This window comes from Drosophila hydei, unplaced genomic scaffold (assembly GCF_003285905.1).
Source record: "Drosophila hydei strain 15085-1641.00,03,60 unplaced genomic scaffold, DhydRS2 tig00000060-arrow-pilon, whole genome shotgun sequence".
NCBI lineage: Eukaryota > Metazoa > Arthropoda > Insecta > Diptera > Drosophilidae > Drosophila > Drosophila hydei.
Genome location: NW_022045656.1, coordinates 7289249 through 7308094, shown reverse-complemented (window position 1 = coordinate 7308094; position 18846 = coordinate 7289249). Strand labels below are relative to the sequence as shown.

General features: G+C 40.0%; 1 protein-coding gene across 3 annotated transcripts in view; it reads right to left on the bottom strand.

Moving 5' to 3' along the window:
• The window catches only part of LOC111595466 (hemicentin-1), a 174413-nt gene that overhangs the window by 11654 nt on the left and 143913 nt on the right, over nucleotides 1-18846 (bottom strand). The window contains exons 7-10 of one of the 3 annotated variants that reach the window (XM_023309229.2): nucleotides 15951-16090; nucleotides 15545-15674; nucleotides 5502-5630; nucleotides 4659-4859 (exon numbers count right to left, since the gene is read on the bottom strand). In XM_023309229.2, the coding sequence (XP_023164997.2) occupies nucleotides 4659-4859; nucleotides 5502-5630; nucleotides 15545-15674; nucleotides 15951-16090 (600 nt within the window). Of the gene's footprint in view, nucleotides 1-4658; nucleotides 4860-5501; nucleotides 5631-9219; nucleotides 9262-14102; nucleotides 14175-15544; nucleotides 15675-15950; nucleotides 16091-18846 lie in introns of those variants that run through there. The other 2 variants (XM_023309231.2, XM_023309230.2) reach the window with 2 other exon arrangements.

Here is an 18846-nt window from a genome sequence, read left to right as displayed (position 1 = left end):
GTCGCCTGCCCTCTGGCGCGTAACAGCAGCTCAAGTGTGTATGGGTGAGCGTGTGTAAGTGTGTGTGGGAGAGTGTGCACAAAGCAATATTTATGCTCATGTACGCATATTTTTGGAGTTGTAGCATAAGATGCCTCCCTCTCAGCCAGCTTTTGCAAATTAAGCATGGAATATGCGTGGCGCTTTTATTAGAAATCAGCCAAGAAGTAGTAAAGAGGAGTTGGAGTTCGGTTTGGTAAGAGATTGATGGTGCATGGAGTGGTGAAATGTTTGGCATACGTTGCATAAGGAGGCAGCACTTGACTGCTCATTTCGTAATAAAAATTCCGCAAAATATCATGAAGACTGAAGCTGAAATTAGAAGACAACAGTTGATAGCTACTGCTATACCCTGTACAAAGTTGAGCTGCTTGGTTAAAAGAACTGTGCTTAGTCGGAAATAAACTTTGAGCATGTTTCACAATGATTTAAAAATCAATTTATCAATTGAACTTCAATCCACTTCAATCTTCCTCTATACTCTGTAGGGTATCCCTCTGTCTACAATTAGTGAAAATTCCTTTCAGCTTATGCTCTAATCATAAAAGTCAGACTGCTATATTATCAGCAGCTCTGAAGAGCTCCTCAAAATATTGCATATTAAAAGTCGAATTGCAAAGCTAACAATCGTCGAACTATGCCAGCAGAGGGGCGGAAGTGGACGCAAGCTCTGCGGCTGATTACCTGCTGAGACGGCAATCTATGGGGCATACAAGTAGACAGCACTTAATTACAAATTCCAGAGCGGGGCACAAGTCAAACGCTGGCAACAAAGGATAAAGAATTAAGGATATGACTTGCCAGCTCAATGATTTGCTGTCCTGCGGCTCTTGATTAGTTGGCTCAACAAAAAAAATGAAAGAGAAAAGAAAATAAAGGACAGGAAAAACTAGAAAGAACAAAGCTTCATTATGCACAAGTTGTTGTTTTTGTAGGCGTGGCAACGTAATGAAGTCGCCAGCGTTGGGAAACGCTTCGTTTAAACGAGCGCCTCAAATTATGCAGCAAATACGTAAGCAGCAACTACTGCTCGCATATGCAAGGGATGACGATCAGAAAGCGGAGGAGAAGGCTGCCGCGGAGGCAGGAATAATATAAATGTGCATATGAATTTTGAAGAAACGGCAAAGGATACGCGCCTGCTGCCTGCCAGGCAATGCAGAAGTGCACTTACTTCCCAACACTAACACACACTCACACACTCAGATGCATGAAGAGTAAATTTATGCTTGTGTTAAAGTTTCTGGTGCGTGTGTTGGCCAAAAGTTTCTGCGCAAAAACTTGAGCAGTAGCAGCAGCTGCAAAAATGTTCAGCACTCACACAAATTAAATAACAATTTTCTCTTACAATTTCGCAACGTTTTCGCTTTGGCTTTGGCTTTGGCTCTGGCTTTTCCGTTGCGTTTCCTTAACGTTTTTCTCTGCTCCAGCTTCAGCTCTCTTTTTTTCTCTACGTCGTTAACTTTGTGTGGGCGTTTGTGTTGACAATGTGTACGTATATGTGAGTGTGGGTGTGGCTAAGTCTGCATATGTTAACTGGCTGCTTGCGAAAGTGGCTCAGTAGACTTTGTCGCCAGTTTTGTGGCTCCCGTCTCAGCCTCCGGCTTGGCCCCATTCGGTTAGCGTTTTGTTTACATTTTATTTTAAGTAATTTAACCAAATGCAGCAAAGTTCTGCTTTCCACTTTTTTTCTATTTTAACCAACTTAAAAGTTACACAGCTCGAAGAGAGAATTTTTTATTAGCTCTAAAGTGCAGTTTAATGAAGATATTTTTGGTCGCTTGGCGTCCTTCAGTTTGAAATAAACGAAATGCTCAGCTGTTGCCTCAAATTTAATACAGCGAATTTTAACGGAATTTTAACAATCCAGAAGGATTATTTATAAAAGTATGCATTGGTTAGTTGAGCTATTTTAAAATCCGTTATTTTGTTTTGAAAAATTAGTTTAATTTATTATACGTTGAAAATATGCAGAGAAGGTTTACTAGATCAGGCGTGAGGCCGGAACCATAAATTTTTTTAAAGCCACTTGTTTTCTGTACTTTTAATCAGACGCATAGAATATAATTTAACCAAAGTTTAAAAAGTCCTTCAAGCTGATTGTTTAGATGGAAAAACACAATTTATATTTTAAAATTTCTTGCTATAATGCTGTAGTGCTGGGATATACAATATAATTTTGATGTATTCCAATGTTCAGCATAATCTCTATTGTTTTCCTTCCTTCAGCCTTCGCTACGTCATATAAAGTTTTGAGTCCATCATGCTTCACTTCTTTAATCTGATACTATACTTTTACCTTTTAAGCTAATTGTTTTCAAGTAATTGGAGTGCAACACTTAAAGCTATTGTTATGCATTTTGTTCAGATTTGCATATAAAATGAATGCAGCTTTAGTTACTTCGTAGTTACCGCTTGTGATAATTAAGTGTTTATCAGTTGCAATTGTTATAAATTTTATATGATTTTAAGAAAGGTTGCTACACTAACTATTGCCAACAATTTCTTTATGCTGTACTGCTGCTTCTTCTTCTTCCTTTGATAGTGCTTGCAATCGAGTATTATAAAAAAGAACCGGAAACTTTGTAGACTGAGAAACTTGCTCGACTTTTGCTTTGCAGTTTGGGAGTTTGTGCTTTTTTCTTTGTATTGTGTTTAATTTTAGAAGCAAACACAAATACGAACCGAACAACGAGTAGATGTACAAGTGCAACTACAGTGAAGCCATTTACCCAGGAGGTTTACATACACACAATTTCTGACTTGTCTGACTTGCTCGATCTTTCTCACTCTCTCTCCCGCTCTTGCTGTCTCAGTCTACCCCTGTAGTAAATTTAATCTATTGTTGTGTGTGTTGGGTCCTCGCGCGTTTACAGGTTTTATCTAACTTGTTTGCTGCCTTTTCACCTGCTGTCTCTCGCGTATCCCATATCCAGGCGTCTTTGACTCCAGCTACTAGTTACGGCTGCCAGGCAATCCTTTCTGGCTTCCACTTGATAAATATGACTATTTCACGCTGCCAGGGTACCTCGCCAACATCCCCGCCTGGTCTATTTCGTGTTTAGTTGTTTATTTGCGTTAAGCGTTAGCAGCAACGCCTCTGTCATCTTTTACTGGCTCTTCCTGTCATGTCCTGGTCCGGGTTCCCGACTGCGTATTTTGTTTATACAGCACTCAATTTCGCAGTTTTAATGACAAAATGTCTTACCTTGAAATTGCATGCGAGATAGCATTATAAGTGTATGTGGGTGTGTGGGTGCGTCTGTGTGTGTATGTGTGGGTGCGTTCATATGTTGAGTCTGTACGAGCGCCTCGCCATCTTCACTTGACGCCCACTTGAGCGACTTTGTTTGATTGCTTTGGCCGCAGCTCGGGCGCAACAGTGAGCTACCATGTTTGTATTGCACTCGAGGGTTCTAAGTCCGGGCAGCCTAGCCGGACCTGCTGCTGTCAGCTGCCAGCCGCTTAACCCACCAGCTGCCAGTGGAGCGGGAGTAGAGCGCTGGCAGCAGCAGCCAGCACTTGGCAAGTTTTATTGTCTCAGTGTTCACTTAACTTTCGCCTCGAAGATAACTAAATGCTGTCCCGCAAACGAAATGGGAAAGATAGAGGAGCAGAGTAAGAGGGAAGCTTGGAGCTGACAATATGAAATCAAAGATGTGCGCATTTTCTTTAATTTCCGGTCGCATGATTTTCCATTTTTTCCCAAGAATTCAAACAGCAACGTGTCGGCATTGTCAGCTACAGTTGAACATTTTATTCATGGCGTATACGTAATTTCTCAATGCCTGAGCGAGAACTGATTGGAATTGGCTCTGCCTTTGCCGAGTCATCAATCATGCGTCGTTTTTCCACACGCCCAGGCAAAGATTTGACAAGTGTCAATGCGACAAGATAGAGCGAAGAGCAGCAGAGACAGTAGGCGACAGAGACAGAGACAGAGACAGAGACAGCGGCAAAGAGCAAGACACACTGTGAGGAAGAAAAGTCTTTGGGCAACTTTTTGAAAATCACATGCAAAGTAAAATGTCGAAGTTTTGACAGGCAGCGCAAAGCGGCTGAGGGAGGGGGTGGGGTGGAAAGAATATTCACACAAAGCTGAGACGGAAAACTTTTCATTTGTTTTGCAACGTGCTGAAAACTGCTGTCAAAGTTTTTAATGTTTTTAACTCGCTGCTGTCACCTGCCAAGACCCGAAAGTAGGCTACATAAACTGTGCGAACCACTCCTCGCCGAAACAGTTGTCCCAACCGGACTACAGATTACAGTCGACGAAATTACATAACATATATATGACGATTTATTGATCCAGGTTGCATTTATACTGCACACATTTCGTCTTCGATTTAATATTCATTAATACAACTTTAATTCTTATTGCAAACGAAGCATTGAATTATTGCCTTTTAGCTTAAAGCTAATGTTTGATTCATTTTGTCAGTTGATTGAATTCAATAATAATACAAAATTTAATTGCTCAATTTGTATAAGCAGCTCAATAATATGCTTCGCTTGCTTCACTTGCTTAACCTAGCTAATTTATGAGCTTCGCTAAAGGATTAATTTGGAAAACTTTCACTTTACAACTACTAGTTAATGAGAGTCTACTTTTGACTTACCCTTGACTGAAACAATGACACTTTGAAGCACTTCGAGCTTCTTCTTGTTGGCCAAGGACTGGCCCACGCACTTGTAGGTGCCCGCATCCTGGTACATGACATCCTTGAGCGAGAATTGACCCGTCGGAGCCGAGCTACCGTAGCCAAGGCCGCGCAGACGTGCCGAAACCGGATCTAAGTGTGACCAACAGCCCAGGGAACCTGCAATGCGAATAGTCGCAGATAGAACAGAGAAAACATTAAAGTCATTGCATAATTTGACTTGGCGCCATTTCTAATTTAATTAATTGACTATGCCGGGGCACGCAAGTTTTAATTTCTTTAATTGATGCCGGAGTCGTAAACAACAAAAAGCTTCCACTTCCATTTGTCAAAGAGGGCCCAGCCCCACCACCTACGAGTCCTAACTGATATTTCGGCTGGGGCCATTGCGTCGCCTCGTTTGCTGGCTGCCTAAAAGTGAGCAAAGTAAATTGCACGCATAATTAATTTTCAATTGTGCTAATTAATGAATAGAGCTCCATTCACCGACTGCCAGCACAATCTTTTCGATCTGTGCCTCAATTAGTGGAACGAAAATCTAAATTGTAATTAGATATACGGCGTATCTTTCAGCGTCGCTCATCTCTCTATTGCCCGCGGTCGAAGTATGGTTCCTGCTCAAATGCTTTGATGTTTTTTTTATTAAAATAATATGGATACTCAAAAGGCATAGGCAGCGAAGAATTAGAAGATATCTGAATTTTAAATGTTTCATCGGATAAATTCTTTACTAAACGTAACATCTAGCAGCTGGAAAACAATCCAGTTTCTACTTAAGATCTGGCCTTAAAATTTGCTTACCTTGTGGACACTGTAGTGTGACTGCACCGCCGAGCTGCACCTCTAGCTGCCCCTTGTTGGGATTGTGCGACGCAGCCGCTACGGAGACATCTTGATCATCTGGTTCCGATGTGACATCCACCGAATCGTCTGTGAATATTAACAGAGACAGAAAAAGGAAATGCGTAAGAATTTATGAACATTTAAAGAGTTTCACTCTGGCAACCCATGTGCGGGGCCATAAAATATGATAAGCTTGTCAGCAATTGTCAAATGTGACAATATTTCAATGACAAAAAAATGGAGGTGGGTTTAAATGGGCGTTGGCAGTTCTTAAGCAAAACAAATTGCGCGCTGCGTTGACAGGATGTCGGTGACACTTAGGTGACTGTGAAGCACCTGAGTCATGGCCACGAGAAGCTGCCAGCGAGCAGTACAATGAGTTGGCACTTCCGATTTGGCGTGATTTGACTGACTATTGAAGTTCAGCGGTTGTGTTGCTTGAACTAAACGTGAAAAACGCTGTGCAGGCAACTGGAAAATTGACTGAACTTCAGGCAGCAGCACAAATTCATAAATAAACACTAAGAAGAAGCACGATAAAGAAAAGACATTACGCCGCTTCGTTCTAATTTCGTTGCCAGCCGAAGAAAATGACATCAAATTTATGCGACATATTCGCATATTTTGTGCTTAACAGGGAAAAAACTCAGAAACTTTGGACTGAGAGCTGCGTAAGCTTTGTGTGTGTGGGTGAGTGTGTGTGTATGGCTTAGAGCTGAGTCCATGTCGTGCTTTCGTTCGTGAAACCAAAATGCACGGTGAAAGAAAATGTTTTGCGTTTAGAAATCATGTATGTAAAATTTCCTTAAAGAAACCTTTAGCAAGGCAGAAAATATTGGTTAATTGCTGGCAATATAGAGTTAAAAGAAGACAATTTTTTTAGTTTTATGCGAGTTTTGAATACTATACTGGCAAAAAAAAAAACAATGAGATCTATCAGAACAAATAACCATTGTGAAGCAATTAAAAAACAAATTATAAATGGCACGTATATTCAAAGAATATTTACTGTATAGTCAATAACCACAATGAATAAAAAGGCATTTCAAAATGATATCGCTTGCAGAAGAATTTTTCAACATTTGGTCAAAGTTGTTGCCGCCTCGTATGGCGAACTGAAAATGCGAGCATCTCTTGTGTGCTGGTCTGTGGTGTGCTTTAAATTTCAGACTGCCTTTTGTGTCACATACTTTATGGCGCTGTTCATATTACATATAAATTACAATTTGCGTTGACGTGCGCCTAAAAGTATGCGGCGTGGGGCCTTTTGTTTGAGACCGGATATCATAACAATAAGTTGCCCAAGTGGATGCCTGAACAAAAATCATGACAAAGGACCCAGGCAAATTGTCTGTTCGCATGTGTGTCTGTGTGTGTGGTAAGGCCGCTGGCTGCACGTAAGTCTTACAAAGTGTTGTCTACTTATCAGTGCCGCAATTCGCTGCCATTTCAAATGTCTGGCAATTTGAGGTTGCACCTCAAAGCACTCATAAAATTAGCCTTTGCCAGCGTCGAAAACCAACTGCTTAGCTGGGCTGCCGCACAATTAACAAAAACTACTAATTACAAACGGTCGGCGGCCAGCCGAACGAATCCCTTTACAAAAACGCACCCCAGACACACATTAAAGAAGTGTTGAAACCCTTAAAGTTCCATGAGTCGAGCTGAGATTTGCACGAGGAGGTGAATAGGCTAGGAGGTGCGTACTCTAAACGCCAAAGTAACAATTAATTGTAAGCTCATTTCGAGCCGAGTGCCTTCGTCGCATGTCAATCAGTTGGCATTGGCCCTGGGGTGAAACAACCCTCGACGCGGTCAGCAACCCCTGCAAATTTTATTGCTGACAATAGCGTAAAATGCTGTCTGCGGGGTGCTAGATAGTCATTGAGGTGGAGGACATAGGCAGAGGCGTGTTGCTTAGTCAAAATCACGTAGTTATAAACATTTTTTATTGCTCGAACACAAAAAAAGACAAAGCGACGTTTCGCTGCGTAAATTGACAAGTGAAAACTCAGGGCAAATTGAGAGAATGAATGAGAATTCCCTCTCTCTATTACTTTCTCTGAGTCTGCCTGTTGTCGACTGACGGCTGTCTATAAAATGTCTAATGAGCTCAGCTCGACTGACAGACATTTGTCAATGGACAATGCTCGCGGCCTGTTTGATGGCGACTGATAAGAACTTGAGACTGCAAATTGTAAAATGGAACTCGGAGTTTGTCGCGCTGGGGCGAGAGTTTGTCGTTGAAACGCGTAATTTGAAAAGGAAGGCATTTGATATATTATGAAATTAGATAATAGTTAAGAGAGGGTGGCAACAGAAGAGACAACCAGGAAATAAGAGCAAACAATAGATGAAATGCGCACACAATTCGATTATGCTTTAAACTTTAAGAATTATTATTTTGAAAGTTCTAAAAGTTTCGTATCGTTTTCTTATCAATTAGCAATTTGTTGGTATATATATATCTATATATATTTGTCTATATACTATTATCTTAATATCTTAAGTATATCAGTATTCGGGCTACTCGTTTTTATTTTCATACTAAAGTATTTAATTTTAAGCAACCTATTTATGAATTCTATGGAAATAAATACCAATTAATATCAATCGATCACATTTAAAAGTATGTACGTATGTCGTGCCTGCTAGTTGTAATTTATACTTTCTGACAATGTAGTTCTTATCAAGTCCAAGATAAACTTAGCACCAGCGGCTAGTACTATGAAGTAGAAGCACCTTTCGTTAGTCTCATTTAATCGTTATTGTGTGCGCTAATTAGAATGTTGTTTTGGCAAAGAGCAGTAAGCATTGTAATAGTTGGCCTCAGTTTGGCTCTTGTGCCCTACGTGGGTAGCGATCAAAATGCCACGGGCTTCAATTGTCCATCCAACTACACGAAAGTGGGCAACAAGTGTCTTCAGATTGTGAACGGTGAAATAAACTGGTACCAGGCAGAACGTGCCTGTCACTCGATGGGCGCCAATTTAATAAGCCTGCAAAATTCTGAAGAGTTGGACCAGCTGAACAATTGGCTCAACATTGTCGCACCTCTTGCGCTGAGCTTTTGGTCCTCGGGCAACAGTTTAGGGCAAGAGGGTCATTACTTCTGGCAGTCCACTGGAAAGCAGGCGCAATACCTACCCTGGGCCAAGGGTCAGCCCGTCTTAGCCAATGGCAATTGCATCATGCTTTTTGCCAACTATACCTATGTGGACCGTGTTACAGTCGAATCGTATAGCCTGGTTCTTGAAAACTGTCTCTTTGGCTCTCCACCTATCTGCGAAGTGCCACCAAGAAGCATTGAGAAACGTCTTTGTCTGCAGCCCGGAACTTTTGAAATGGATTATGTGCTGTACAATGACAATTAAAATACAATGAAATGTTTCGGGTTCTTCAACAGTAAATTCAATTTATTTCTAGCATAAGAAAAGTAAATTTTGTCAAAATTCGTATTAATAAACATGCGTTAATTAACTGATCGCAAACATTTCGGTAATTTTTTTACCTCTTGAGTCATAGTGCACTCTGAATTTAAGCCGACTGTTTAAGAGTAGAAGTTTTTACACCAATATTTTCTCAAGTTCCGCACTTCAAATTTATCTCTTCGCATCTCGAACTCAACCCACACATTGCATAGCATAATTCCCAGCACTTGTTCCACGCATATTTTGCTCAATGGCCATTCATAAGTATATACACCCCGCACCGAACTCTGCCCATAACCGAAAAGACGAGAAAAGAAAAGCAAATAAACAAAAGCAAACAAATGTGCATCAAGTAACGTCCATATGTCCTCATAGATGAGGGCTGAGGCGGAGTTGGATTGATGGAACGGTGAGGACTCGTGAATGTCTTCCGCATGGCATATAAATCCGAAGCAGAACAAGAGAACGGCAACAAATATGAAGAGCAAACAACAAACACTAATGCAAACAAGAGGAATCAATATGCCAGACAGAGCGAGGCCATAAGTGTGAGAGCACGATATATATAGAGAGAGCGAGGCAGAGTTACATCATATTTCAGGGGATAAGGGGCTGACGGGCGTTGGAGGGCTGTAGTGGGTCTCGCCACCAATCATTAATCATAAAGCATCATCATCAGCATGTTGGCGTTGGCTTCAAGTAGTTCCCCTCGAATCGCCCAGCCAGGCCAGCCTGAAGGACTCTGAAGTGCGTTGAATTCTGGGCTGTGGTATGTGGTATGGGTTGGGTTCAGTGCCGCCTGCCAAATGCAGGCCAGTCAGTCACACAGCAACCCGAAAATCCTCGTCCGAAATCCGCACCCTGCTTAAGCAACCAGACAGAGTGAATCAGCCACGTCAATATGTCCACACACACTTCCTTTGTGCTGAATGTGAGTGTTACTCGGATCATAAATCCTTCAAAACACGCATTGCTGTCGTTTACATATTGAAAACTTATTAAGTTGTTTACGCATACGACTTTTGGTCAAGCATAGAATTTCTTCACTTCACTTATAATAACTATATATACAAACTAGTATCGTATTTTCAAAGGCTGCACGTTTCATTTTCATTTGGCGTCTGTAAAAATGCAACATCATATTTATTCATGAATATGAAGCTGCAACAGCAGCAGCATCAGCACAGAGAGCTGAGGCAGCAATCAGCTTAACTTGCAAGCTTCATAAACAGCGAGCGGAAGCCGAACCGTTAAAGGTTGGGGCGGGGCTGCACGCCTCGTCAAGTGGAAGCGAAGGCGCTCTGTGGTGGGTGCATTTGATTGCGTTTGTGTCTTGGTTATAAATTTTAATTTTTTGCGCAGTTTCAGCTTGTATAGAATTTGCCGCTTTTTAGTAGAATATATATATGTGTATATATTTATATATAGATATAGACAACTCTTTTTTAATTTCTACAGATGCTGCGTAAGCGTGGAGGTTTACATCTGCCGTCTACGCGATTAATTTGCAATGAGCTGATTTTGAAGATGAATGCACTAGAAGTGCACAACAAAAAGCAAAAATAAAAGGTTGGAAATGTAATAATAGACAAGCATACAGAAGGTCCATAAGAAATGGATATGAGGATTGAGCCATAAAGAAGAAGATAAAGTAAAAGGCATTCAAAAGATTTCGATATATATATATATAAAACAGGAAATCAGAAATATATATACAATTTTTTAAGAATCTGAAATAAAAATTATTAAAAAAGGATGTGAAAAGCACGAAAAAGAAAGCTGTAAAATTTATAAGATTTTTTAGTTAATTAAACTCAATTATAATCAGTTTTGTTTATAACCATTACAATTCACAAAGATATTTTATTCAAGTTTTTCTATAAACATTGACAATGGTAAATAATGCATATATCCTAGTTTTTATTATCTCATCAGTTCAAACTGCTAAAGTCGTTAATAAATACGTATAAGCAATCTGAAGCTATTGAAATTTCCTAAGCACTTTTAAAAGCTTTTAAAATATAATTTTTACACTAATTCACGCTTATTTCAGACGATAAAAAATTCAAGATTATTATCCACAATGAGTTTTTAATATTTCTGTAAGTTGTCGGAAGCAAGAACGCAGCAAAAAGTAAAGAAAAATCAAATGAGTTTTGGGTTTCATTTGAAGCCAAATAAAAACAAGTCAAATAAAATTTTATTGCGAATCTTTTTTGTGCTGGCTCCTCAGCTCGCAGACGAGAGGAATTTTCGGCCAGACCTTAGACCAAACATATACCGAAATGTAATCGCCGGCTATAAAAACAAAAGCAGCAAACAGAAAACTAATAATCGTGCGCGCCGATAAACACAGAAATTCAAGCGGGGTACCGAATGGTCCAACATACTTCTACTTCAAAGGGCGACGTCGCAGAAGAAGGAGAGAAGGCTGCTGGGCAAGCCAGAAAAATGCTTCATATCGCGTGGAAGAGGCGAACGAACTTAACGATAAAGTTAAACCGCGATAACCAGCATGACAAAGGATAATGTATAACATGCGCAAGGACATTGCCGATTAGCCATAGCCGCCAGTTGAGGCGTATGAAGTAAGCAGCGATGGGGCGAGATGAGGATGAAAATGCTTACGATAGCGTGTAAAATTAAATTTTATTGTAATGCCCCTCTGAGCCAACGGACAAATGTGTTTTTCCAATTGGGGACTTTCTTTTCCAACACAAATGTTGCGTACGTTGTTTGTATTTTGTTTTTCTCTCAAAGCGAAGTAGTCAATAGATGGATGGGGCAGCAAGAGGGGGTGCATTGCAAGGAATTGGGGTGGACATACTCAAGTTTCGATGGGTTGCATTTTTATAACAGTTGGCTGAGCAAATTAGTTTAGTGCTGGTTACGATGCCATGTAACCACAGACCTCAGTGAAAATAAGAAATGAAAGTACTTCAGAATTGGTTTATACAAGCTTAACAATAGACACCCTATGCTGAATGTATGCTTTGATTATATTAATCATATAAGAAACTGAAAAAATGATTGTATTAATTTATTTAAGAAATCTTAGAAATTTAATTATATTATGAATCATGTTATTTAAACAACAAAGCAACTCAACTCAACTGAAGATTAATCACAGATTCTTTATTGGAAAAGATAAGTTGATAAATGTTTTAGCTAATTTCCAATGCATTAAAGTAATCTTAGATTCAAGTGTAATCTTTTTTTTTTGAATTTATTATTTACTAACATTTTAATACAAAACAACGCAGTTAATTTATGAGTTACCAACAAAATAAACCCATGTAGCATACAATCTAAATACGTATTTTTTTCAGCGAATATCTGAACTCTAGAAACAAGTATCGGACAAATCGATTTGGCAATCGAAATTGCCTTATATCCAGTTTTCTAATCCGAAACTTTTCTTAATTGCACTTTGTTAGCCAAACATCAGAAACATGATGCAGGCCACTCAACATTAATTAGCCTCAATTCGAACTTTAACTCATTAATGAGGCAGCCAAACAAACTCCTGTCCAGGACATACCTGAACCTTCAGCGCCCACACAATACATGTCGATGGCTGTGGCCAAGCGCAGATGTGTCTTATACACTGCCACTTTTTCTGCCCAGTCTCGCCAGACGTACGTGTCAAATTAGCGACGTTTTAACAAGCTCAGCGCGTCCGTAAGTCGTCAGCTTGTCCTTGTTCGGGTGCTGCATGATAGCTAGGACGCGTCCTTCGACCGGCTCTGCCGGCAAATCAATCACGTGAAAGTGGCTAGCGCAAAAGTTTGAGAAACTACGTCAAATTGCCTACTTTTGTAATCGTCGACGTTGGTCGCGCTGTTGACTTTAGCCGTTCGTCCTCGGCGTGCCCTGGCATGTCCTGTAGTTTTTGGGCGCTGCCGCCGTGTAGCACGCTGATTGCTTTTTCATTGCATTTTGTCAGGCGTTCTGTCCGTTCGTCCGCTGTTCCCTTGTCCCAGTCGACAGCAAAGTTTTCTTTTGCTACCTGCACGGCGTTTTCCAGTTCAATGGCTGCTCGACGCGAGGACGAAGAGGCACGGAAGCTTGGTAGAAAACATATCGTCAGCAATTAAGCGCGCATTCAAACGTCTGTCTGGGCTGCTCGGTTTTTCTTTTCGATTTGTTGCCAGCGGATGCTTAAAATCAAAATGCGATTTATCAGTTTTTCTTATTTTCCAACCGCTGTCGATTCCCTCCCTTGGGGACCTCCAGCTGCAGGTTATACTTTCGGTATGAGGGCTTAAAATTTTGCAATTTTCTCAGTTTTTATTTCAAGCGCCATTTATCAAAGCTCTGCAGCTGTTTGCTAGTTTATGACAGCTAATCCTTGAATACTATATCTTAAAGATATTGCCTTCAACTTTATCTACCGACACACAAACCCATGCAGCTAGAGTGGATCTGGGAGGGCTTTTGTTCTATATGCTGACTGCTGCCAGTTCGATTTGCCATTTGGCAGTTTCGTAAACGTTTTACAAATTGATTTATGTGCTTAACATGTTGCCATGTTTGTAACCCCCAACAAACCCCGCGAAACGTCTCTCACAATTAGATTTCGCTCCAAAATCAACGGCAAAAGTTTTCGGCAAGCCTCACCAAAAAGACAGCCAGACCCAGATAGGGAGAGAAAGAGGTTGTGAACAGGGTATATAGAAAGAAGGGGTCTAGCTGGACGGCCTGGCACATCAATCATCGATAAATGTCGATATGTCGGTCCAAAAGGCACGGTGCGTGTTTTTGCCTTCACTTCTTGGCCTTTTCGGGTGCTTTTATTTTTATTAATAAAGCATTTGTTTTCCCATAATGAGCAGCGACAGCCGCCTGTCAGGATGCTTTTCGCATTTTCTTTTCTACACTGCCCATCCGTTTTCTTGTCGGCGCATAAAAATTTCAACGTAGACGAAAATCTTTCCCCAGGGTCAGCTTGGGCTGTGGGGCGCTTCAATGCCTGCGGCGGCATTCGCATAAAAAAGTGGCAACACTTTGTCAAGTTGTTATTACCAATATATATATATATATTTATATATATTTTTTTTTTCTTTTTTTGCCTTGCCTTTGTTTATGTACTCTGCTGTCTTGCGCTATCGCCATTCGCCTTTGTTATGCGGCTTCTGGCACTCATTTTGTGTTTGTCATGATTGATGAGCCAGAATTTAACGAATTGTGGGGCTTGCCTCTGCGGGAGGGAACGTATTGATTGGGTTAGTTGGCGTTAACTAAGAGGCGCAAGTGGTATGGAGTTCGATAGTTAATAAAGGGACTTGTCTACTTTTAAATTTTTTAATTTCACACATTTTTTTAATTTTGCTACACAGTCTCTTACGGGGCGGGGCGCCCAGTTCCAGTTAATCTTTAATAATGACCTGTGTTGGAATTGGTCTTTAGTCAAACTGATGGGAATTCTATCGGTAAAGAATGTGTTTTATGGCCAATATATATATTTATATTAAGTGTGTCACTTTATTGTAAATATGTTTTACTGACTGTCAGTAAAATTTATTCATATCTTTGAGTCATTTAAGTTAAATTTTGTTGTTAAGTTCGGTTCCATTTTGAATTCTATATTATAAAAATTAAATTATTTAGATTTGATGTGTTAAAATTTGTTAAATTTTTTTATAGTTTGTTAGTTTTAATAAGTGCAAACTTTTTCAAACTTTTTATAATTTATTTTCATATACCATTAATGTTTAATAAAATTAAGATGACCCTTGATTTACAGATTCATTTCTAATATACGCCCTCATTGCAAAAATCTTAAGGACTTGACATACGCTTTTACTTCCAAAAAATCGTTGCCCATTTAGCTAATCAAATTTGATTTTCGTTTAGCTCCATCCTAGATGAAATTGACTAAAAAGTTTATTTTGGCTGCTTGCTTTTAGGCAGCTGCGCAACATCATTTGCTAGCAAAGTGGCTTCTGTCAGCAACATAAATTCAATAAAAATAATAATAAAAATATTTACAAGCATTAACATGCGTTCAGCGCGTAAAATGTGCCTCAAACTGACAAGTTGCAGCTCAAACACAAATCTTGAGCCGCAAAACGGCAAAATATTGACAGAAAAATGGCGCACAAGTGTGTGTATGTGTGATGGTGTGTTTGTGATGCACAGACAGAGGGTTGACAGTGTCACACACCCGCTCAATGCCAATGCCAGTGCCAATGAAATTTGCCACATTTTGCATATGGAATATGGAGGGTAGCGAAATGCTTCAAAGTATGCAGCAGGAGGGCATCACCATCAGAGCGAGTTTTAGAAGAGAGCAAGGAGAGAAGACAGCCAGCGAAGCAGGAAGGAGAAGAAACATTTTGATGATGGGACGCACCATGTGCGAGTGTCGTTAAAGCCACGCAGCAATTTTTGGCAATTTTTCGCAGTTTTTTTTTTTTTTTCGTTTGGAGGGCGTACAATATTTATTTTTTTGCAGTTGTATTATATGAGAACTAATGGCGAAAATATTATCACGCGCCATTTTGGAGGCAATTTCACGCATACGAGCGCTAATTTATTTGGAGTACTTATAATCGTGGTGGTACTTACAGCGCACACTGAGGTAATAGCCAATCGAGGAGTATTGAAAGTTGAGATGCCGTGATGTGCACTTATACCAGCCGGAATGCTCCCGCCTAATGGAGGTAAAGTTGAGGAAACCATCGCCCGTTTGCGGTACCTGCAAATTGCACAGAGAAAGAGAGAGAGAGATGAGTGAGTGAAAAATTGAGACAGATTCGGCTTGGAGGTGGGCGGGAAATGAGTTTCGCTCGGTCTTATGCGTAAACAATTTTTGGTAATTAAGGCAAGGCAAATAGTTGGTCCAAGAACTTTTTACGCGACAACTGCACGAAAATCCATTTAAAACTTGCTCCTTGCTCAAAAATCACAAAAGTGCTCGCAAAATCCAGATCCAAGCCAGAGCCTACGTATGCATAAGTTTTATAAGACTTACCGGCGTGTCACCGTCGTCCTTCTGCCAGCGCGGCGTACTTGGAGGATTTGAGTCGACATCGCACTTGAGGCTAACTTCGATGCCCTCGCGCAGCGGATAACCAAAGCCAGGTGTGCGCGAGATGGCGAACGAGGGCGTATCTGCAAAGAGGGGAACAGGAAAAGCAGTTGAGACAAGGGTTATAAGAATGGATATAACACACAGATACGATGAGATTTTCGGTTAGTTATTTTCCTGTCTGCCTTCGCCTGGCGACTGCCAACCAGCAACAAAAAGCTAGCAGCTAGCAACTGGCGACTGGCGACTGTGGCAACATCTACAAAATAGTTTTTTAATTAAAAAATTACGACACAAAAATAAACGCCAGCAGAAACTTTTATAATTAAACTAAATGCAAATGTGTGTTTTCTCTTCTTTTCTATCTTTTTTGTCCGTATGCTCTTCAGCAGCAACCACAAATCTAACGGGACTGTGTTTGAAGCAAAACATCTTGGCAAATTCCACACCAACCAAAATAAATATATGACAATAATAATGGAAACTGTATTATTGGCAGAAGAGTGAGCATAATATTAATTTAATCATCATTGACTCTATAAAAGCACCATATCGTCTGCTTCAGATTGGAAAATGGTAAATAATGTATTATAAAATAAAAAAGAAAATAATAAATTAATATTCATATTTAATATTCTGCATATATTTATACAAATTTTATTAGAATTATATTATTGACTGCTAGTTTATTCAGTCCGATAATACAAGAAAATATCAAGTAAATTGTTTGTTTCATTTGAATATTAAAAGTCACTTCAATTTCTTGTGCCAGATGGGATTATTTAACATGTTAGACGAATACGATATGATATTAAATGAAACTCCATTTGGGTGCCAATCAAAAATCTATTGAATGTATGTCTAAAAGCTATCGACAAAATGCAAATCTCAATGTAAATGTGAATGCAAATGTAAATGTAAATAATATGAATGTCTGGCAAAGTGACACGCCCACAGAGATGCATATATTTATATATACAAACATATATATTTGTATCTTGTTGCATTCAGTGCATATTCATAGGCATAAATCAAATGTTTTTTAATTAGTGTTAGACATACGGGCCAGATGCCAACAAAAAAATGTTACAAAATCTGAATACAACGATTTCAATCTTTTCAATTTTTCGCCGCTGCTCTCTAGCTCTTTCCCTCGTTGTCTGTCTCCCTGTTCCAGCTCTGTTCATTGTGGGCTTTTGTAACTAATACAATTTGATTATGCAGGGCAAATGAAATTTGTTTGTCGGTTGTTTGCCAAACTATTCAATAGACATTCATCTGAGCTGGGGTATCTGTGTGTGTATGTCTGTGGGTGTAACATGCATATGGACAGTTGTCAGACATCATACATATATGTATATGAAAGGATGTCTGCCTATGGACACTCAACGATGCCCGTTTGCCTTTTATGTGGCTAACCGAGCAGACGAGAGGGCTGACGGGGTTGACAGGTCCTTGTCTGGTTAGGTCCCTGCCGTCGTGGGCTTTCGTCTATCAATTTGTTTGGGTAAAAATCTAAGCCACAAGCTCAAAAAGAAGCGCAAAAATTGTTGTGCTCGTTTAACTATGCATAACATTCAATTCCAGCAAACTGTCTCTGTCAAATTTCACCAAAACAAATATACATTTAGGAAAAAGGTATTGCCTCTACTTAAATTCACAGAAAGATATGGCCTATTTCAATTTGGCGATTTACATTGTTGGAATGTTGTCTTTAAATTGCTCGAATGTTGAATTTAATTTTTGAAATTGTTTTTAAATTGCGAAACCATTTAAGGCTCGTCTCGTTGACTGTGCGATTGATGTCCTTGATTTGCCTGTCAACTGTCTGCATAAAAATGTAAAAATTAAATGCAACAACAACAACAATAGCAATGGCAACAACTACAAACACACAATACAATCCTCAACTGTCTGAGCAAGTGCTTTCATGTGTGTGCATTTTAATTTATACAACCGTAACAAACAATAACATTGGGTATGGTGTAGGCAAGGGCGGGAGAAGGGGCTTGGGAAAAAAGCAGGAACTGTTCTCAGTTGTTCTTTGTTGGAAAACGTTGCGGTTGGGCCGCGTCTGTTGTTGTTGTTGTTGCCGTTATTGTTGTAGGCCTTTTGCTGTTGTTATTGCGGTTTTTGCAATTTTCATGCCTGGCCAAAGCTCACACACATTCACATACGTACACATATCCATCGTGTGTAGTCAGATTCCACATTCCCATACCGAAACTTAGTGATGCAAATCCCGCACGGCTTTTCTATATTTTCCAATCATTTTCTTGCCCTCTCTGCTTCACCCGTTCTATGGCTACCTTAGCATTTGTCATGGCATTATGTGGCTTGACGGGCATTAATAAAGCAAATAACTGTGGCACTTTGTTCTATGCTGATCCCGTCCAGTATCGGCTACCAATTTGAGCACGTGTCTGCGGCTTTGTTACTGCCAATTAGTGCGAGTCCTAATTGCCGCTGAGGACGCAGTCATTGATTTTGATTTGCAGTCGGTGTTGATGGCAGAACAAAGTCACGTGGATGCTGACAGATGGCTTACAATGGACAGTATTCACCCTCTTTCCTCGTTTTCTGCATTGTCTACTTAAGTGAGCTGCTACTTTGATCACTCAAAAAGATTATTTGTGTTCTGGATTCGTCTTTTCCCGGGACAATCAAAATTGTTACGCAAAACTATGCCATGTTACAGTGTGTCTGACTAGTAGACAGCAGACTATTTGGTTTGCATAAGGACTATCCTTCGAAATTGGCTGAAACATATGCTTGGGATAACCTTGAAAGCGAAGAAGTTTTCATGCAGGCATTGCTGGGTTCTTTTCAGCTCTTTAAA